Source organism: Quercus lobata, chromosome 2, assembly GCF_001633185.2.
Source record: "Quercus lobata isolate SW786 chromosome 2, ValleyOak3.0 Primary Assembly, whole genome shotgun sequence".
In the NCBI taxonomy this organism is placed as follows: domain Eukaryota; kingdom Viridiplantae; phylum Streptophyta; class Magnoliopsida; order Fagales; family Fagaceae; genus Quercus; species Quercus lobata.
In genome coordinates, this window is record NC_044905.1 from 55,086,968 (window position 1) to 55,110,186 (window position 23,219).

Consider the following 23,219-nt stretch of genomic DNA (forward strand, 5'->3'; position numbering starts at 1 on the left):
GCAATCACCTAGATTTATTAAAAAAATAAAAATTATGTCAAAAAAAAATCATGTCTAGTTAAAAAAGAAAAAAAAAAAAAAACAAAGCAAATTACCATGCCATGACCTTAAGAAATCAAAAGATAAAAAGGAGAGAGAGAGAGAGAGAGAAAAATAAGAGAAGAGACAACACCTAATAAAGCAAAAAAAAAAAAAAAAAAAAAAACAACAACAACAACAACATTATGATTTTCCTTACCAAGTTTTCTTCTTATTTTAGGGAGAAAATTATGTGGTAGGCTCGGGAAGAAAACACCAAGCTCCACTTAATAATTGATATATTTATAGAAAATTTAAGGGTAAAATACACAAATACCCCTTTGAACTTTAGGTCAAATCAAACCAACTATTATTCCAATTTGAAGTTTTTAATCCCTAAACTTTGAGAAATGAACAAATTAGTCATTAATCATTATTGTAAGGACCAGATTTGAATTTCTAGCCCAACATGTAGATGGATTGAGGCCCAAAAAGCCTAAAACAATAAATTTGTAGAGAATGTGTTGGAAAATTGGACTCTAATGAATTAGACAAACACAAAAGTAGGTTTATAAGACAGGAAGATGTAAATGGACAGGTTTATAATGAGGAAAATTGTCTTTGGCAAAGTTCAAGGAGATTTTTTCTTATATATTTCTATCAGATTTGATTACAAAGTCAGTTTTTGATGCTACAATAATTTTCTCTTTCCTTTCCGATCCCTTCTTTTAGTGCCCTCCTTCTTCTTTTATAATGCCTCTCCTTTTCATCTCCACCTTTGACATGCCTGCCAGACGATTGGTCTTGATACTTATCCCATCAGCACTCCCCATAAGTCCTCATGCAATAGTTGTAAGGCTGAAATCCATTGTTTAGGCATCACTTCCACATTAATGCGGCCAGAGAGTTGGCTGTAGTACATTTAATGCGGATGCAGCAGTTTTCTCCTAAGATATTTCTAGGATTTCTCCCTATCTGATGTCACTGCAATAAATATCTGTGCCAACAGAACTTCCTGGAACGTTACCCGGGACGATAGACAATCTTTTCGGACCTCGGCATTGGTTAGTCAAGGATGTGCTTATCCTCGGCCCACCCCTTGAACTGTTATGACCAAGATTAATCTCTCTACTTACTAACGCAGTCTCTTCTGACAAAGATATCTCTTCCTCGAATGAACCCTCATCCTCGGATTGGGCCACAGGCCCAATATATAAATAGGTAACGAACTTCTGGGCCCAATATCCCTACAATTATGTTATATTTTGGTTAGCTAAATGGATGGAATATGTTATCTTATGTTGTGCACAATAGTATGTTACTAAAAAATTGTCTTAAAATTAAAACGTAATAAAAAAATTTCTAATATTTTATAATAATAAAATCTAACAAAAATTATTTTAAATTTCAATTTCTTTAAAAGTCTGTTTGGTTGGAGGGGTGAAAAAGTGGGAGGATAGAAAATGGTGGGAGGGTGGAAAAGTGGGAAGATAGAAAAAATTTTATTTTCTCTCATTTTTGTTTGGTTGGGAGTGGAAAAGTGGAAAGATGGAAAAAATGAGTTTGAATAAATTTACTCATATACCCTTATTAAAGAATTATACTTAATTAAAACAAAAAAGTAACAAATAACCACACAAAAAAAGAACAATCACCCAAATTTATTTTTAAAAAAAAGTCTTGTCCAAAAAAAAAAAAAAAAAAAAAAAAAGAAGAAAGAAAGCACGCTAGGCCCTAGAAAATCAAAAGAAAAAAAAGAAAGAAAAGAAGAGCAACAACCCAGAAAAAAAAAAAAAAAAAAAAAAAAAAAAAAAAAAAAAAAAAAAAAGAAAGAGAGAAGAGGCAACTGCCCAGAAAAAAATAAAACAAGAAAAGTGCAACTTTCCTGCATGTCCCCCACATTTTACGATGTGATGCAAATCCAATGACTAAGAACTCTGCTGGGACTTTGGCGGGAACTTTCCCGCTTGTAGCTTTCTCTTTGATATAAATATCACTTCAATCAATCTTTCATCTTATTTTAGCATTCACTTAGCTCTAGCGCTCATACACTGAACCTGCTAACTCTCTTAACTTACTCGTGTCACTTCAAATATTAAAATTCTGTCCGAGGATACCCTCCTTATTTCTGTAAGTCTTCACAAATCTCTTCACTCTATTTTTCCATATATTTTTCTGTTTTTCATACTTTACCTCTCCTTGGCTCCATTCTCTCCTTTCAACCTCTTTAGTTCTCTCCAAACCCTTCTAGAAATTGGTAAATTTAAGAGTCTAGTAGACTCCGAGGAGGAAATAGGAAACTTTAGGGCTCAATATAGGATTCCCCCAATAGTAGGCATTAGGTACTGTAAAGAGGGACAATAACACGAAGACAGGCAAAAGGGAGAGGTAGTAATCTCGATGATTGCCTTCATAGAGGGTGGGATGAGGATCCCTATGGGTACTGTAACCAGGGATCATCTTAGGGCCCATAGGTTAGCTCCTACCTAGTGTGCCTAAACATGTTTAGGATCCTAGGTTCTGTAGATGCCCTCAATGAAAGGATGGGGTTAGACCTTACCCACCACGATGTTAATTGGGTTTACAACCTCCATCACCTAAAGGGGCAGGGGTATTACCTAAAGTTAGACTCAATCAGTGCCTGCTCAAATCCAACAAAGGCCTGAAAAAAGACTTCTGATTGTGTCAGGGGATTGGCACGATGGCCTTCCCTGCCTGACGAGAGAGGGACAGCCAGGTGGGATCTTAGACCTAGGACGGTTACGTTTGAAGTTAAACCTTCTGCATTCTTCTTTTCTCTTTTAATTGTACCTAAATTTTCTATAATTCGCATTGTTTTGTTGTATTTTGTTTTTTGTTTGCTGATGACATTTTTTGTCCTTCCCAATGGTGTTGCAGAAAAAAAACGTTGTCGTCCCCAACTTCAGCCTCATGAATCAAGCAAGCCTAGACAGGATCCTCAAGGCCGAAGTGTTTGTTCACACAGATGGACAACTAAGGGCTGTTCACCTTATTCTGGATTACATGCCAATCTCCAACGCCTTCCAAGCATTGAAGTGCGTAATCAAGGCAAAGGACCCGTGTCTACAAAGGATTAGTGTAGCTGCTCCAGGGTGTCTTATTACCGGTTCAGTCCCAGAGGGCACACTTTCCACATGTCCGATTCCAAAGGGCATCCCTAGGGTCACGCAGCCACCACAACATACAATCGAGGAGGGAACTTCTTCTCATCCTGCCTTGAGAAAGGAGGAAGAAGAAGAAGAAGTAGTAGAAGTGTCAGATTCCGAGGACGAATTTGGCATCTTCAACCAAATCTTGTTCCAAGAAACCTTTCCTGTTGACCTTGGCCCTTCTTCCTTAGCCTCGGCTAGTCCTTACCAAGAAGCTCCTGACACCTCTATTGAAATGGGCATCCAACGCAAATAGAGGTCCACACTCCAAGAGCTGTTGGAGTCTCAGCAAGGGAGGGATGCTCCAGGGAAGGCACCTCAGACCAAGCTCCCTACTCCTCCACCCGTCCAGCCAATCTATCCTGATCCGGCCGACCACAAGAGGAAAAGGGAGGAGAAAGGGAAGGACGTGATAGAGGTTGGGAAAAAACAACCTCCCCAAGAGACCGAACCTCAAAGGGGGGCTAAGCAACCCCAGATGATGGAAACGAGGTTCACCGCTAAGGGGGAAGGAAGGGTTAACCACCGGACTGCAGCCCCTATTTGGGCCCCTTGCATGGAGTTGGATGGAGCTCCCCTTCTTAGTGATGCCTCCATTCGAGACTTCCAGCAAGGCACAGCTGGGTATGTGGTTGATGTAGTAGAGCAATCCCTGCTTCTACCCAATGACATGGCTGACCTTAGATCTATGAGGCAGCATGAAGTCTTCCTCGGATTCAAAAGGGACTTGGCCATGGTAAGCAAGTTTTTAAGTTAGGTTAAGTTAAGTTTTTATTTTATTTATTTTTTATTATAATTGTACTCCTCTTCCTTTCAAGGCCATCCAAGCCACCTTTAGGGTCGAGGAGATAGTGAACCACTCCTATCAGAGAATGAAGGAGGAAGAGGGGAGGAGGATAGCATCCGTGGATGCCTTCCACGTGGCTAAAAAAAGTAATCATGAGCTGAAGAGAAAACTGCAAGAGGAGGAGAAGGAAAAAAAAAGTGCCACTGTTGCCCTGAACACTGTAGAGAAGCAAGCCAAAGGCCAAATGGTGCTTCTGCGTAACGCCGAGGACCAGCTGGCCGCCTCTAAAGAGCATATCATTGCCCTAAAGAAAATATTGGAGGAGGTCGAGAAGGCCAAGGCTCAAGTTGAAAAGGCCAGGGAGGAGGCAGAGAAAGTTAGGGAGGAGGTCGAGCAACATGGGTATGATGTTAGGGTGGCCGAGACTGAGGTCGCCCTTAGGGCTGAGGTCCTAGGGTAATGTAGGCTTTATTGCACCCAAGTGTAGGACGAAGCCCTCAACCAAGCTGGGGTTGAGGCTTCCTCTGCACTTAGGAAGGCAGAAAATGTCTATTACCCTAAAGCCATCAGCCTTCCTTCCTCCAGCAGCTCTAAGGTAGAGACTCCTTCAGAGGTGGCCGATCTAGAGAAGAGCGGATCTGAGTAGGCCCTTCCCTCCTCTGGAACCCTCCAAAGGTGGCTGAGCAGTTGGGGGTGAATGAGAAAGAGGCCGAGGTTACCAAGGGTGTGCCACATGATGCCACCATGCCCCCGGCTGTTCCTTAAGATCCCACTAAAGATAATAAGGCATCCAAGATGGAGATTGTCCTTGCAACTCTCCCAATTCCTGCTAAGGGTGACCTTAAAGGTATTGACCAAAGATCCAAGGAGGCTACAGCCCAGCAATCTAAGGCCCCTCCCCAAGGAAAAATTGTAATAAAAAAGAAGTTGAATTTTGCAAAGCTTTCTTCCCTTTTATTTTTTGTTTTTTGTTTTTTGTTTTTTGTTTTTTTTTTTTTTTTTTTTTTTGTTTTGTTTTGTTTTTCATAATGTGTAATCCAGTTACCTCTTTGTACTTGATCTGCCTTATCTTAAAGCCTTTATTACTGAAAGTTGTGAGTATTTTCTTTCTTCCTATGATTCGTATATTGGAGTTGATATGATTTCTATTTTTTCTAACACTTAATGAAAGTAGTAATAAGGTAAAACCTCTATCACTAATCTACATGAGTAGTGAAAAATTTATCCCGTTTCATATGATCAGCAGCAAAACAAGTGAAATTTACGAAGTCCGCCATCTTGGCAAGGTATAATTTCAAGAACAATACACAGTAATATGACTCGTATACAGGTTTAAACTTACTCTACTCCCTACTTATTAGTAAGTTTGAAGGAGTAGAGGGATAATCAATCTTTAAACAAATATAGATAAGCCTATAAATGCTTTAAGTGATGCTTATGAACATCCACTTGAGTTTGTCACCACAATGAAGATCTTAGCTGTTTGGAGTAGTTGATCATATTAGATATTTAAGTAATCAATAGGAAGTACTTATCTTACCTTAAGTATGTAATCCAAAAAGTCTGAGAGAAGCTTAGGCTTTGCCCAAACACTAGTCAAAGATGATAGGAAGTATCAATGATCGAAAGATGTCAATTTCCCCAAGGTATGTGGTCTAAGGAGCCAAACATGACCAAGGTCCTGTTTGATACTTAGGTAGATGTCAAAGAGTATTAATTTCCCCTAAAACATGTGGTCCGAGGAGCCAGGCATAGCTGAGGTTCTGTTTAATACTTAGTACAATGATTAAAATATATCAATATACCCAAGGTATGTGGTCCGAGGAGCTAGGCATGACTAAGGTTCTGTTTGATACTTAGACATATGTCAAAGAGTATTAATTTCCCCAAAGCATGTGGTCCGAGGAGCCAGGCATAACTAAGGTTCTATTTAATATTTAGAATAGAGATTGAAAGATATCAATTTACCCAAGGTATGTGGTCCAAGGAGTCAAGCATGACCAAGATTCTGTATAATACTTAGATAGATGTCAGTGAGTATTAATTTTCCCAAAACATGAGGTCCGAGGAGCCAGGCATAGCTGAGGTTCTGTTTAATACTTAGAACAGTGATTAAAAGATACCAATTTACCCAATGTATGTGGTCTGAGGAGCCAGACATGACCAAGATTCTATTTGATACTTAGATAGATAGAAAAAACACATGATACGCAATATAATAAACCCAAATAGGGTTAAGAAAACCTTCATTAATAATAATATCTTGTAAGGTTATGTACATTTCAGGGGCGTGGTACAGCCTTTTCCTCTAGATTTTCAAGATAATATGCATCAATTTCGGCCACCGATGTGATACGATATGGCCCTTCCCAGTTGGGTCCCAATTTTCCCCATACTAGGTTCTTTGTAGTTCCTATTACCTTTCTTAAAACCAATTCTCCAACTGTTAGTGGCCTTAGCTTTACGTTGGCATCATACTCCTGCATGAGCTTGTGTTGGTAATAGGCCAATTGAACCATGACATTTTTTATACGCTCTTCAATTAAGTCCAAGCTCTTCTCCAATAGCCCATCTTTGTTGCTCAAAGTGAAAAAACTTGTTCTCAATGTGCGGAATCCAGTTTCCAAAGGAATAATAGCCTTGGCCCTATAAGTCATTGAAAAGGGCGTCTCCCCAGTGGATCTACGAGGAGTAGTCTGGTATGTCCAAAGGACGTGTGGCAATTCTTCCACCCACTTTCCCTTTGCATCATCCAATCTCTTTTTAAGCCCACTCACTATGACCTTATTGACAGCCTTGGCTTGCCCATTTCCTTGTGGATAGGCAGGAGTGGAATACCTGTTCTTTATTCCTAGATCCTAACAGTATCTCCCGAAGGCTCTACTATCAAATTGAAGTCCATTGTCCAAGATGAGGGTGTGGGGGATTCCAAACCGTGTGACAATTTTTTTTAGAAAATTTTTTTGGCATCCATGTCCTTGATATTTGCTAGTGGTTCAGCTTCAACCCACTTGGTGAAGTAGTTTGTGTCGACCAACAAATACCTTTTATTCCCTACTACTTTAGGGAAAGGGCCTACAATATCCAACCCCCACTGTGTAAAAGGCCAAGGGCTAGATAGAGGATTGAGGACTTCTCTTAGTTGATGAATGTTTGGTGTGAATCTTTGACATTGGTCACACTTCTTCACGTAGTCTTATGCTTCTTTCTACATATTTGGCCACCAATAGCCTTGTGTGAGGGCTATGTGAGACAAAGATCTGCCCCCAGTGTGGCTTTAACAAATTACTTCATGTAATTCTTCCAGGAGTAGCTCAATTGCTTCAGGGTGTATGCACAGCAGATAGGGGCTGGAAAAAGACCTCTTATACAACTTTTGATCCTCGGACAGCCAAAACTAAGGAGTGTTTCTTCGTACCTTGTTAGCCTCGGACTTATTCTCGAGTAAGACAGCTTCCTTAAGGAATAGTACAATAAAGTCCATCCAGCTAGGGCCCACCCTTATTTGATGAATACGGATCTCATTTCCTCTTATCTTAGTGGCTTTGAATAAGTCCTCTACAAGGATCACTTGAGGTAAACTTTGAGCCGAGAATGTTACCAGTGTGGCAAGAGAGTTCGCATGGGTATTTCTACTTCTATGAACTTGTGATAGATTAAAAGACTCAAACCTAGACTGTAAATGTCTAACCTGGCTCAAGTATTCCTGCATTCTAGGATCTTTGGCCTCCAACTCTCCTTGGACTTTGCCCACCACCAGCCTCGAATCAGAGAATACATCTACAGCTTTTCCACCCATTTTCTGAACCATGATCATCCCTACCAGTAGAGCCTCATATTCAGCTTCATTGTTTGTAGACAAGAAGCCCAATTTAAGGGATTTCTCAATCATGATCCTCTTTGGAGATATGAGGACTAGCCTCACTCCAGATCCCCTGTGGTTCGCTGCGCCATCAATATAAACCCTCCAGGACAAAGGCTTTTGTACGGAGATTGTTCCAACTGATTTTTCATCCATGTTCTGCTCCTATACCTTCTCTTCTAATGGGGGTTTCAATAAACTCAGCTACCAGGTCAGTAAGAACCTGGCCTTTGACAAAGGTGCGAGACATGTATTTGATGTCAAAAGCCCCTAGAATCGTGCCCCACTTTGTAATTTTCCCTGTGTAATCAGCACTTCGAAGTAGAGATTTGAGTGGGAGTTGGGTAAGGACAACAACTGTGTGTGATTGGAAGTAGTGGGGCAACTTACGCGTAGCATGTACCATTGCTAGAATGGCCCTCTCTAGTGGTAAGTAACGGACCTTGACCTCATGTAGTAACTTGCTCACATAATAAAACGGCCTCTGTACACCATTATCAACCCGTATTAGCACCAAACTCACCGCGTGGGAGGCCACTGTGATGTAGGCAAACAAAACCTCATCCACCTTGGGTCTGGATATGATGGGTGGCCGAGACAGATATTCTTTCAACTGCTAGAAAGCCAGGAAACATTCCTCGGTCCATTCGAACCCCTTCCACTTGTTCAACAATTAAAAGAAAGGCCTATACCTGTCTGCTGATCGGGAAATGAAGCGGTTTAGGGCAGCAGTCATTCCTGTAAGCTTCTGGACCTCTTTGGGATTCTGAGGTGGTCGTAGATCGTTGATTTCCTTAATTTGGTCGGGGTTAACTTCAATTCCGCGGTATGTGTCCATGTATCTCGAGAACTTCCTTGATCCGACACCAAAAGAACACTTGGAAGCATTAAGTCGAAGCTTATATCTTCTCAAGATATCAAAAATATTCCCGAGGTCATTTATATGTTCGGACTCTGCCTTACTCTTTACCACCATATCATCAATATAAATCTCAATGTTTTTCCTTAACTGTGGCTCAAACATTCTGATCATCATCCTTTGGTAGGTAGCCCCTACATTTTTCAAACCAAATGGCATCTCTTTATAATGGTAATTCCTAATAGGTGTGACAAAACTTGTCCTTTCTTGATCGTCCATAGCTAGAGGTATTTGATGGTATCTTTGAAAGGCATCCAAAAAGCTCATCCAAGGATGATCTACAATGGCATCAACTAGCTGGTCGATTCGAGGCATAGGGAAAGGGTCTTTCGGACATGCTTTATTCAAATTTGTGAAGTCCACACATACCCGCCATTTTTTGTTTTTCTTCTTCACCACGACAGTGTTGGCTAACCATTCAGGGTAAAACACTTCTTTAATAGCCCCAGCTTGCTTAAGCTTCATCACCTCGTCTTTGATGGCATCAGAATGATCCTTAGATAAGCGCCGAGGTGATTGCTTTCTGGGGACGACGGATGGGTTGACATTCAAATGATGACAGATGAAGCTCGGACCCACCCCTAGAGCTTTGTAAGCATTCCAAGCGAATACACTAACGTTCCTCTTGAGGAATTTTACCAACTCCTCTTTCTCTTGAGGTGGTAGCTGAGCTCTAACATGAAAAAACTTCTTCGGATCACCATTTACAGTAAATTTCTCCAAATCTTCACATTTGGCCTCCTTGGCTGGCCCCTTCACGGGTAATACCGGAGACTTTGACTGCTATAAACCACCCTCAACAGAGGTGGAGGACTCAGCTGCTGGCTGATGCAAAATTGCAGACACAAGGCATTGCCTAGCCATTGATTGATCCCTTACTAGCTTTTCAATCCGGTCTCCTGACGGATACTTCACCTTCTGATGCAAAGTTGAAGAAACAGCTCCTAGGGTATGGAGCTATGGTCTGGCCACAATGGCTGTGTAGGGGGAGTATGCGTCTACCATAATGAAGTCTACTTCCACCACCTCTGAGCCAGCCTGAATGGGCATCCTAATCTGGCCCTTTGGAATAACAAGTTTCCCATCGAAACTTACCAGAGGTGAATCATAGACTGTCAGATCTTCAGGCTTTAAGTTCAGCCCGTTGTACAAGTCAGGGTACATGACTTCTACATAACTACCTTGGTCTACCATTACTCTCTTAACGTCATAACCCCCCTATTCTGAGGGTAACCACTAAAGCGTCATCATATGGTTGGATGGTTCCAATCTTGTCTTTGTCCGAGATACTCAACGATGGTCGGACCTCCATCATAGCTCTCTTCAGCTCAGAGTGAGAGTCTTTGGATGGTAGCCTAGCTACAGACATTACCCTGGAAGAGTAAGAACCAGTTCTCCCAAGTGTAGCAAAAATGACATTGATGGTACCTAACGGGGGCCTTGAAGGAGTATTTCTCTCGAGCCCTTAACCTTGATTGGTCCCCTTGTCCGTTGGGCCGGTACATAAATTGTTGCAACTTACCTTCCTTGACTAGTTGCTTTAGATGGTTCCATAGTGTTCAATAGTTCTCGGTGGTATGTCCCTTCTCTTGGTGGTATTGGCAGTGAAGACTTTGGTTGCACCTCAAAGGGTCTCCACTTATTCTGTTTGGCCACTTAAAGTATGGCTCGTTTTTTATCTTCTTCAAAACTGGATACACCAGTTTTCTAAACATAGCGTTAACTACTTAAGGAGCTGCAAGCTCATATTGCCCAGCAAAATCCCTTATGGGTCTGTTATTGTTGTAACGGTTCGACTTGAAATCCCTCCTCTCTTGAGGGATAACCTCACCCTTTCCCTTGCCTTGCTACTGGTCCTCTTCAACCTTCTTATACTTGTCAATCCAATCCATAAGCTGGCGTACACTGGTAACAGGTTTCCCAATTAGAGACTTCCTTAAGCCATGCTCGACAGGTAGGCCGAGCTTGAATGTGCTGATGGCTACATCTTCAAAGTCACCATCTATCTCATTGAACATCTCTCAATATCTATTCGAATATGTTTTCATGATTTCTCCTTTTCTCATGGACAAAGACAGCAAGGAAGCTAAAGGCCGAGGAACCCTGTTGCATGAAATAAAGCGGGATCCAAACGTCTGAGTGAGTTCCTTGAAGGAATCAATGGAACCTGCCCTTAGACCATCAAACCACCTCATCGGTACAAGCCCCAAATTGGATGAGAATACTTTGCACATCAAGGTTTCGTTCTTGGAGTGTACAACCATTCTTTGATTAAAGTGGCTGACATGCTCCACAGGGTTTGTTCTACCATTGTACATAGTGCATGTGGGCTGAGTGAACCACTGAGGAAGTCTCCTTCCCTCAATCCAGCGCGTGAAAGGTGACCTAGACATTTGGTTGAGTGCTTTACTCAAAGCGTCGTTTCCCAGGCCTACTGAGGACAAAATTCAATTTCTACGCTTATGATGATAGTCCTCATCATATGAGAAAGACTCGCTAGGAGAAGTTCTTGATCTGCACCTATAGCTACCATCCTCTTCACCATCAGAAGAGAAGTCAGAATTGGATGGAGCTCTCTTTCACCATTCACGACACAAGCTTCTCTTTAGGCGATCAATTTCCTTCTGCATGGCTTTGGTATCTTTCTCCTGGGAGAGATGGCTACCACCCCAAGAATGGCTCTTACTAGTATAGGTAGTACGTACACTCCTCTCCCGATCTCTCCTTTGCTCAAGTTCATGGAAATGATTTTGACGTTGAGACCCCATGGATTATGCTTGGTTTGAACCTGAATCTACCATAGCTAAACGTCAAACTCACTATCACACTAATAATCCCCACAGACAGTGCCAATTGTAAGGACCAGATTTGAGTTCCTAGCCCAACAGGTAGATGGACTGAGGCCTAAAAAGCCTAAACTAATGAATTTGTAGAGAATGGGTTGGAAAATTGGGCTCTAATGAATTAGACAAACACAAAAGTAGGTTTATCAAACAGGAAGATGTAAATGGACAGGTTTATAATGAGAAAAATCGTCCTCGGCAAAGTCCGAGGAGATCTGTTCTTATATATTTCTATCAGATTGGATTACAAAGTCAGTTCTTGATGCTACAATAATTTTCTCTTTCCTTTCCAATCCCTTCTTTCAGTGCCCTCCTTCTTCTTTTATACTTCCTCTCCTTTTCATCTCCACCTTCCATATGCATGCTAGATAGTTGGTTTTGATACTTGTCCTATCAGCACTCCTCATAAGTCCTCATGCAGTAACTGTAAAGCTGAAATCTACTATTCAGGCATTACCACCACATTAATGTGGCCACAGAGTTAGCTGCACTGCATTTAATGCGGATGTAGCAGTTTTCTCCTAAGATATTTTTAAGATTTCTCCCTATCTGATGTCACTGCAATACATATTTGCGCCAACAGAACTTCTTGGAACGTTACCCGAAACGACGGACAATCTTTTCGAACCTCTGCATTGGTTAGCTGAGGATGTGCTTATCCTCGGCCCACCCCTTGAACTGTTATGACCAAGACTAATCTCTCTACTTACTAACACAATCTCTTTTGACAAAGATATCTCTTCCTCGAACGAACCCTCGTCCTCGGATTGGGCCACAAGCCCAATATATAAACAGGTAACGAACTTCTGGGCCCATTATCCCTACAATTATGTTATATTTTGGTTAGTTAAATGGATGGAATATGTTATCATATGTTGTGCACAATAGTATGATACTAAAAAATTATCTTAAAATTAAAACGTAATAAAAAAATTTCTAATCTTTTATATTAAAAAAATCTAACAAAAATTATTTTAAATTTCATTTTCTTTAAAAGTCAGATTGGTTGGAGGGGTGAAAAAGTGGGAGGATAGAAAATGGTGGGAGGATGGAAAAGTGGGAAGATAAAAAAAAATTTATTTTCTCTCATTTTTGTTTGGTTGGGAGTGGAAAAGTGGAAGGATGAAAAAAATGAGTTTGAATAAATTTACTCATATACCCTTATTAAAGAATGATGCTTAATTAAAACAAAAAAGTGACAAATAACCACACAAAAAAAGAACAATCACCCAAGTTTATTAAAAAAAAAAAAAATCATGTCCGAAAAAAAAAAAAAAAAAGAGGCAATGTTACTGCCCCAAGGAAAAAAAAGAAAAAAAAAGAAAAGCACGCCAGGTCCTAGAAAATCAAAAGAAAGAAAAAAAAAAACAAAAAACAAAAAAAAGGCAACGGTGCTGCCTAGTGAAAAAAAGAAAAAAGAAAAAAGAAAACAAGAAAAGTGCAACTTACTGCCTAATGGAAAAAATAAAAACTTGAAAAATGTGCACATGGGGCAATGTACTCCCCTACTCAATTTTCTTCCTATTTTGGAGATAAAACATTTTATTGAGTTCAGGGAGAAAACATCTAGACTCCACCATTTATTTTTATCTCTTTCTACCCAACTAAGCACATTGCAAAAAGGTTTCATTTTTATTTTCTCTCCAAAGTTTTTCGTCCACCTTAATTCACCTCCAAATAAACACACCCTAAATTTTTACTTTTCTCCTATTATTTTTTTACGTTGAGAAATGCAAAAGATACAACGCTTTCACAATAATTTCATAACAAATTTTATGTAGTAAATTGTAAGTGGTAGGTAAAAAAGTGATGGTAACGATGAGCCCAAATAAGAATCAGTAAAAAATTACTATATTAAATTTGTTGTGAAATTTTTTGTAGATGTAACAACCTGTGCCTCTATTTTGCTAAATATGCGGCAAGAAATAAGTCACGCTTGAATTGATGCCATGACATGGGTACTTATTTTGAGAGTTTTGCACCCTATCTCTAGCCAGACGTGTAGGGCTACATAGTATATACAAGCTGAGTCTTAAATGTTCGTGACTGTTTATTTAAATTTATTTGAACACAAGCCAAGCTCAAGCTTATGAAACAAACTAAACTACATGTTCAAACTTAGTTCATTTTAATTTTTCTCCAAAAAAAGAAAAAGTTTACTTTATTCTTTTCTTTTATACAGTAAACATCACGACTATTTTTATTTATTTTTTATCCTTTCACAAATCTATGCTAATAATTAATAAATAAATTATAGTTGAAATTAATTATATTATTAGAGTTACTTTAAATAGAATTATTTTATTTTATGAACTTGTAAAAATTAAACTTACTAACCTTGTATGGTTAAAAGTTATATGATTTTTACAGCAAAACAAACTACTTATATTATCAATAATAAATTATTAATACTAATTTAATATTTTAGGAACTTTTTTAAGAAGAAAATATCTTATGAACTTATATATAATTGTACACAACTATTGAGTGTATATAAGCATATTTTCTTTATATGTTTATACATATAAATGTACAATATGTAGTTAAATCGAGTTAATTAAACCTTATATTATTATGTTTGAGTTTGGCTCCTTTAAATTGAAATTAAACTTGGGTTTGAGTTTGATTCCTTTACTAAGTAAATCAACATAAACAGTTTTTTTCTGAATCCAAACACGAGTTATTTATAAATATAGCTCAATTCAGTTATAGCTATATATACATCCTCCCTAGCCCTAATCATGGTAGATTGTTAAAATCTTAAGACAAACTGGAAATGTCCTATATATAGTCATCTCGAAATACTGGAAAGGTTTGAGAAAAAAAAAGATACCATGTGAGTACTTAGCTATAATCAAATAGTAAAGCGAAACGAATAACTTTTAAAATTTTTGAAGCATTAAACTTTAATTTTCACTTTAAATTTAAGGGATGAAAATCAAATTTAAAAACAAAAAGTCTGTTAAAAAAAAGAAGGGAAAGTGGAAGTAAAGAAAAGGAAACCCTTACAGGAGAAGGAAGCGATTGCATTGCACAAGCAATTATACTTTCTCATTCTCAGTGGGGAGTGGGAATTTTTGTCTTTATTGTTTTCATTGATCATTCAGAGAGTCGCAGAAGGGAGCAGAGCAGAGAAAGATCAAAGCAAAAGCAAAAGCAATGGGAGTGGTATCGAACAAGATCGAGAGGGAGAATCTAAAACCTGGGGATCATATATACTCCTGGAGACTCGCCTATGCTTACTCCCACCATGGTGCCCTTTCCATTTCTTCCTCTTTTACTTTCTCTATAATTTTCATTTTTATTTATATTTATTTTTGTATTTTGGGGTTGATTAGTATCTAAGTAATTACTCCTGCATTTGCTTTACTCCTTCATAATAGGATCTGTTTTTCTCATATTTCTCGTTTATTTTGTTTTGACAACCCTGATCACAAATTTTGATGGAAATTTTACTACTATTTCTGAAACTGGAGTTACGTTTGTGGGACATACCTCTCCACTGTTTCAGGAAAGAACACAATACAAAAAAACAGATAAAGTTTATATGGCTCCGCTAAATTAGGTGCTGATTTTTTGAAAAAAATAATATTTATTTTATTTATAATGACGATTTTTTTTTTTTGAAAGAAAACTCAAACCTCATTCAATCAGAAATAGATAGAGAATCCACATACAAAGCCTCTAAGGCAGGTGGTGGTGAATCTTCTAACCATACAATATCCTTATCTATATGCCTATGTTGTAAAATAGCGGAAGTTCAAATTACCAACCAAAGATTGATTGTGAAAATATTTTAGGCTTGAAAAAGATTTCCAAACTAACAATAGGAACGAAAAAGATTAATTCAAAAGAAAATAGACACAAAACATTAAGAATTACGTGGTTCGGTAATAACCTACATCTAGGGATGGCAATTTTTGTCCAACCTGTGGGTACCGGGCCCGGCCCGTCCCTAATAGGCTAGGTTTTACCCGATCCAATTAGGAATAAGGTCGGGTATGGGTTTTTAAAAAACCCGAACCAGGTCCGGGTCACGTCCGGGTTTTATCAAAAAAATCTGAAACCCGACCTGAAACCCAGCCCGGATATAACCCGGTTACCCTGAAATTACCAAAACCCACCTATATATATATATATATAGCTATAACTAACCCTAAAGTCCGTCATTTCTTTAGCAGCAGCTCACGTCTCCCTCAGTCCCTCCTCACCTTCACTCCCTCATTTCAGCTCATTCACTCCCAGTCACTGCCTCACGCACACGGCCTCACTCACATAGTCACGCCTCGCCTCCTCACCCTCACGGCCTCACAAAAGCGCACAGCCATTTGCTGCAGCCTCAAATCATTATTCACCAAAGGTCACAATAAATAGTTTGGGCTTGTATACATGCTCTGTTATGTAGTATAAATAGCAGAGGAGCTTTGTATTTTATTTTTATGGTCTCCATTTCTTTTCTTCGATAATAAGAATCTTATTAAGAGGGAGTTTTTTTCTTAGTTTCATTTAGAAAGTTTATTTCTTTACAACCCTATCAGTGACCAAAATAGGCAAAGACTCACCGAAACCACCACTACCACAACCACACCGAATACCGAATAAAATGGGGTGTATTGCTGGATTTTGGACTGATTTGGCATTTGGGCTTCAATTCATTCTCTTTTTTTTTGGTTGGGCCACGATTTGGGCCGCGGATTGGGCCCAAATTTGGCAGGGCTTAATGGGGCCTGGCGGGGGTGGATCCAGGCCTCGGAAAAAAAATCTGTTTAGTAAACGGGTTGGGTCTAAGCCGCGGGTCTTGGCCCGCGGGTCGGGTCCGAGTATGGAAAAACCCGGCCCGAACCCAACCCATTGCCATTCCTACCTACATCCATAGGCAATGACGGAAAAATTTTACTATATCAAATTTGAGATAATACAAATTGGTGTAAGACACTCTTACAAACCCAAATCTCAATTACACTCAAATAGCTCTCTCTCACAAATACAAAAAACCAAAGAACCAAATACAAACCAAAGAACTAAAGGTTTACAAATACCAAATACGAATTGCGCACAAACCAAAGAGAGAGCCACAAATCAAATTCAAAAGTTGCAACACACCAAGAGAGAGCAAAACACCAAACTGTAGAACCAAAACCAAGCGGCAGCAAACCTCTCTCGCTATTCTGAATTGCAACCCACAATATCAAATAACCAAACTAAGAGAGAACCTCTTTTTCTCACACACATACACACACACACACACTCTCTCTCTAATTTTCCATAGTAGCACTATGCTTATATAGGAGATTTGAGTCGGCTAGTATATCCCAAACCAAGAAGGACTAGACTTCTTTTCCACGCACAAAAGGTTAGTCACTCCTATTCCAAATAGAATTCGAAATCAAGTGGTAGACAAGACTTCTAATAGAGCTTAATAACTTCAAACAACAGTAACCTAAAAGGAATAAAATTCCTTTATTATCTAAATCCAACAAGGAGTTAAACTCCTAATTCAAGCCATATTCTACAGCCTTGCATAGCGAGCTAAGGAGTGAGCAACCCTATTTGCACTTCGTTGGATACTCTTTTTTTCCATATGCCAGAGACTGCCAGCAATACAGCGAATATCATCAATAATATCATAAATATTGCCCAACCAAGACAAGTTGATCCGTGGTGAGGTAATGGACTGCATAACATTGATGTTATCTCCTTCAATTACCAACTCAAATAAACCAGCTTCGGCCGCGAACTCTAGAGCTTTCCTGCACGCCAACACCTCTGCCTCCTCACTTTCTGTCACTGCAGGACCTTTTTACGCTGCCATGACCTCTCCTCTGTCATTCCAAATCATTGCTCCAGTTCCAGATGCTGCCATGTCTTTAAAAACTGCTACATCAAAGTTGAGTTTGTAGACAGATCCCTCGGGTGGCTGCCATGCCTGTGGTTGTCCATTTGACACCGGAACCTCTAGTTGAGTTTGGGCTCCTTTATACTCATCTATGTAATTCTTGGCTCTTGCATTAAGCCGAGTTGGTTCTTGCAGATTGCTCCCATGCAAAACCGAGTTATGTTGGTTCCAAATCAGCCAAAATTGAACAAGAAAAAGTTCGAAATCATCCTCAAAAAGATGGAGCATTAGAGCTGCAAATAGCTACAGAACATCCTTTTGGCCAATTAAGCATTTCTATAGAGATTGAACTGGACAAGCAGCCCGCATGTCCTGAGCTGCTCCACACTCCCACGAAGCATGAATCGCTGTTTCTGGGAATCTATGGCAGATATTGCAGATGTCATCTTCAATAATTCGTCGTTGAACCAGGTTCTCACATGTAGGCAGTATATTTTGACATGCTCGCCACCCAAACACCTTTATTTTGTTAGGAACATGGAGCTTCCAAATCCTTGCCCATACTTGAGTAATTGATACTGGGACAGAGATTTCTCCCACACAACCGCCTCTTTCAGCAACATCCTAGCTGTTTGGTAGCCTGATCTGACCAAGTATATCCCATTCTTGTTATGCAAACACACCAGCACATTTGGTACATACCTTCTACTTAAGGGAATTCAGAAAATAGCCTCTGTATCAAACCTTTGGAACACCGAGATTATCAAATCCCTATCCCACTAAAAAGTTGTCCAGTCAATTAAATTTGAGATTCGCCACTCCCACTCCTCGTCATTCAGTGGAATAAGTACTTTGTTTGTTGGATGGTATGGAATCCACTTATCTGATAACACCTAGATGGAAGTGCCATTACCTAATCTCCAACAGCATCATTTTCTTAAAATTGGCTGGGCTGCAATTAAACTTTTCCACACATATGAGCTGTTTGGAGTATCAAATGCTTCCAAGAAGCTACACCTAGTGAAGTATTTTGCCTTAAAGCACTTATAGAGAAGAGATCCTTGATCAATTAACAATTTCCACCCTTGCTTTGCCAACATTGCAAGATTGAAACTCCAAATGTCTCTAAATCCCATCCCACCATCCTTCTTTGGTTGAACCAATTAATCCCAACTCTTCTAATGAATCTTCTTTTCATCCCCACACTAACCCCACCAAAGCCTTGCACACATCGCATTTAGCTCATCACAAAGCTTCACCAGTATCTGAAATACTCCCATCGTATAAGTAGGAATTGATTGGGCCACTGCTTTTAGTAGCACCTCCTTCCAACTCTAGATAGCAATCTCCCTTTCCATCCCTGTATTTTTTTTCCAAACCCTTTCTTTGATAAATGAAAAGGTTTGGTATTTTGACCTGCCAATCAAAGTGGGCAACCCTAGATAGGATTTGAACTTTTCCACTTCCTTCACTCCCAATGCATTTGTATTCCAGTCTGTTTGTACACCCGTAGTATTGCCACTAAAGAACACTGAAGACTTGTCTAAATTGATGCATTGCCCAGAGGTCGTTGCATACAGATTTAGAAAAACAATAATCACCTTTACTTCTTCCTAATTGGCTTGACAAAACATAAGGGAGTCATCAACAAAAATTAAATTTGATATGCTAGGTGTTGTCCGACAAATGGATACTCCATGAAGTCTTCCATCCTCCTCTGCTTTAGCTAGTAGTGATGTAAATCCCTTTGCACATAAAAGAAACAAGTAAGGAGATAGAGGGTCTCCTTGATGGAGCCCTCTAGATAGCAGAATATTACCATATGCCTTACCATTAATGCGAATCGAGAATGAGGGGGTTGGTGACACAACTCATGGCACGATCAATCCACCCTTCAAGAAAACCCAACTTGATCATCATGCCCTTAAGAAAAGACCACTCAACCCTATCATAGGCCTTGCTAATATCCAACTTCAATGTAAGAGCACCTTTTTTACCTTTCTTTCTACTATGCATGGCATGCAAAGTTTCATAGGCCACAAGTACATTATCAATAATAAGGTGGCCCGGGACAAAAGCACTTTGGGTGGGTGAAATCAACTGGGGCAGAATCAACTTCAGTCTATTAGCCAACACTTATGATATTATTTTATAAATAACATTACACAGGCTAATGGGTCTATAGTTTGACATTTTTTCTGGAGACTTAACTTTAGGAATGAGAATAATATGAGTATAATTAATATTAGGCACCATATTACCAGTGTTCAAAAAATCCAAAACAACATTAATCACATCATTACCAACAATATGCCAGAATTTTTGGTAGAAAAGAGCATTCATACCATTAGGACCAGGAGCCTTGGTTGGTCCCATTTGGAACAACGCTACTGTGATTTCTTCAGCACTATACTCACTGGATAGAACTTCTTGCATATCTGAAGTCATTTAGTGAGAAATTGCATTGACACATTCTTCCATCTGGTCACATGTACCTGAATTAAATATATTCTCAAAATAATTTGTTGCCACATCCACCACATCTTCAATTTGATCAACCCACACACCCTATTGATCTTTTATGCCCTAAATAAAATTCCTTTGTCGCCGTTGTGAGGCTTTAGAATGAAAGAATTTTGTGTTCCTTTCTCCATATTTTAAACAAGGTAGTCGAGAATGTTGAGCCCAATATATTTCTTATTTAAGGAGAAGATCTTCAAGTTGCTTACTTGCTGCCAAAAATTCACCTATGTTTGCCTTTGTGGGGTCACTGGAATTTAGCACTTCAAGAAGTTTCTGCATTCTTTTATTCTTGGCAATCTGAGGATGTGTTTTGCTAGAGCCCCATGCTTGTAAATTTGCCCCGTAGCTCTCAATTCTGTTGCTGGTATTGGGTAAAGATGAACCTCCACCCCTGGTTTTGGCCCATGCCTCTCCAATCACTACCTCACATCCATCCCATAATAACCATGCCTCTTCAAAATTGAAACCCCGTGCCACTCTCCCTCTAAATCTCTTATCTGTCCCGGACTGCAAAATAAGTGGTAGATGATCTGAAGCATGAGAGAACATATGAGTCACAGTGCTTGCCGAGAACTTGTCTCTCCATTCCCTGTTTGCAACAGCTTGGTCCAGTCTTTCTCTAGTGTTTGCTGCTCCTGGTCACTTGTTATTCCAAGTGAATTTGTAACCATGAAATCCCAGGATGACCAGATTGCAAAAATCCAAAGCAGCCTCGAAGTCCTCCATGCTTGTGGTGGATGCTTACTCATCTTTTTTGATGAGTGTAGAAAAGCATTAAAGTCCCTAATACAGCACCATGGCCCATCCACAAAAGAAGACAAATGCCTTAAGAGAGCCCATGATTTTTGTTTTTGAAAAGCTTCCAGCCAGCCATAGAATCCAATTAGGAACCATTCAAAACCATCATCCTCTATTACCTTTGCCAAAATATGATTCTCTGTGTAATTTATCACCTCTAAGTGCACCTCCGCTTTCCAAATCAATGCTAAACCTCCTCCAGAATCAAGCTTTTTAACAATCAACTTGTTTGGAAAAGGTAGTTCTCTACAATGTTTCTCAAAACCATCTCTATTAGGTCTTGTTTCCATTAGGAAACACACAGTGGGAGCTTGATCCCTCACCAAATTGGGAAGGTTTCAAAGTGTCCAAGAGTTCCCAAGGACCCAAGCCCTTGGTAGTTCCAACTTAACAGTCTCATTATGCTCGGCAAGGGTGCTCCAGCACCCCCGCCATTTCATTTGATTGAGAGTCCTCACCAAACTTACCACGCTTCCCTGCACACTCCCCTTCATCCTTTTCAGCATCGTGTTGCATATAATGATGAATTTAAGTATTGAAATTTTAAATTTTGCTGTCTTTTCAAAATATTGTTTTAGTGCATGATGTGATATAACTGAAATTGTGTTTTGGAAACACGATTTCAATGCAAAATTCAAAGAAAGACTATTCTCTCAAAGAATTTTACCACAATACTATTTTTAATAATTTATTATATTTTCCAACAAAAGCCCAATTAGATGCTATATTTTCAATGTGTCCTACGTCTTTTTCACTTGGAAATGCTTTTGTGTATCTTGAAATGGTAAATATGTATATTTTTTAATAATCTTGTAATGGACCTAATGGTATTGAGGGCTCTTGGAATTGGCCTCAAATTAACATTTTAGTAGAACTATAGTTGAACTGTTGGGGTTGATTACAATGCTGAAATCCTAATCAATGCTTAATTACCTTTATCTAGTTTTACCAGTAGAGCAGTAATTTGAAAAACAGAAGGGTTATACACTTATACTAGCAGTTAAAGGGTCTTTGTGTTTGATTGAATGATTGCAATCGTCTTTTCTTGGAAATTGTTTTTACAGAAATAGTTGATTTCTTTTTTGAGATGAACGATAGAGCAAGTGTTGATTTCTAGTTTGCTTGATGTATGTGTATATTACAATTTTAGTTATTTCAAGTAAAAACAGCTAGATTCTACTCTGTAACAACAGGGATATATGAAAACAAGGGAAATGTTATCCACTTTACACGGGGAGAAGGCCAGGAAATTGGTACAGGAACTGGATTAGACAACATTATTGGGAGCTCATTACCTCAACATCCTTTGGACAATCCATGCCCAATATGTGGTGATGAATCAAGGCGTGATGGAGTCATCTCTTCTTGTATAGATTGTTTTCTTTCAGGTGGAGATCTCTACCGCTATGAGTATGGTGTCACACCAGCTTTCTTTCTTGCCAAACCTCGTGGAGGTACCTGCACTCTTGCTTCATCTGAGTCAGAAGAACAAGTTATTTATCGTGCCTTTTATTTCCTCCGTAAGGGCTTTGGCGTCTATGATGTTATGAAGAACAACTGTGAAGACTTTGCATTATGCTGCAAAACAGGCTTGAAAGTGATTCCTACTGTTAAAGTGGGCCAGAGTGGGCAGGCAGCATCCTTTCAAGCTGCTACTGGTGTTTTCCTTCCTCTAGCCTGTTTATCACCACTTGGATATGCAGCTACCAGTGTTGCCAGTCTGGTGGCAACTTATGGCAAATACAGTGTCAATCGTTATATTAATGATATTGGAGTACGCCGAGATGTCATGAGAGTTGTTTTAGAGGAGTAAAAATGATCTTCTATTTCCACCACCACATGCAGTGGAACACTCGCTGCATTAAGCGGAAACGCAAGGTACCTTGTCTCTGAGTAGTGAGTAATAATCTTTTGGCATGCTCAAGAGTTGTGTGGTTTGCAAGAATTTGATTATTATTGTGCCAATTGATGAGTTTGTCATGCAACGAGCACAACCAAAATTATTTCAGAATTTGTTATGTGTGTGTGCTTTTAAGATATCAGATTTTATTTCTGAATTTTGAATTTAGCTTTTATTATAACTAATCGCAGACCCGTGTGCTTGATAATTTTTTTTAGAGTTATCTCATAAATATATTTATTATTATTATTATTATTATTATTATTATTATATTATTTTACTATTGTCTATGTAACTTATGTAAAATACTTATATGATAAAATTATCCAAATCATGCTATGTAATAGAATAATATTATATTCTTTATAATGCAATAGGATAACATTTAACAATCAAAGAGAATAAAAAAGAAAAAAACTTAAAACACAAAACTAAATTGCATCAACTCAGAGAAGAGTTCTTAAAAATACAAAAAGTTAATAACCTAAAGCAGAGATGCAAAAAAAATATAAAATCCACCAAAAAATTAAAAGAGAGAAATAATTTTTTTTTTTTGTGAGGAA

General features: G+C 39.0%; 1 protein-coding gene across 1 annotated transcript; it reads left to right on the top strand.

Annotated features, from left to right (window-relative positions):
• The first annotated feature begins 14,457 nt into the window (after positions 1–14,457).
• Positions 14,458–22,841, top strand: LOC115975897. Its single transcript, XM_031096937.1, has 2 exons — positions 14,458–14,852; positions 21,950–22,841. Exons 1-2 carry the CDS (start codon positions 14,759–14,761, stop codon positions 22,567–22,569), a joined length of 714 nt encoding a protein of 237 aa, XP_030952797.1. The 5' UTR covers positions 14,458–14,758; the 3' UTR covers positions 22,570–22,841.
• The last annotated feature ends 378 nt before the right edge of the window (positions 22,842–23,219 follow it).

Bases quoted from the DNA above. Each gene is read 5' to 3' on its own strand.
- LOC115975897 (XM_031096937.1), top strand. From the start codon at position 14,759: ATGGGAGTGGTATCGAACAAGATCGAGAGGGAGAATCTAAAACCTGGG. The intron at 14,853-21,949 runs GTGCCCTTTCCA...CTGTAACAACAG, and splicing joins CTATGCTTACTCCCACCATG to GGATATATGAAAACAAGGGA.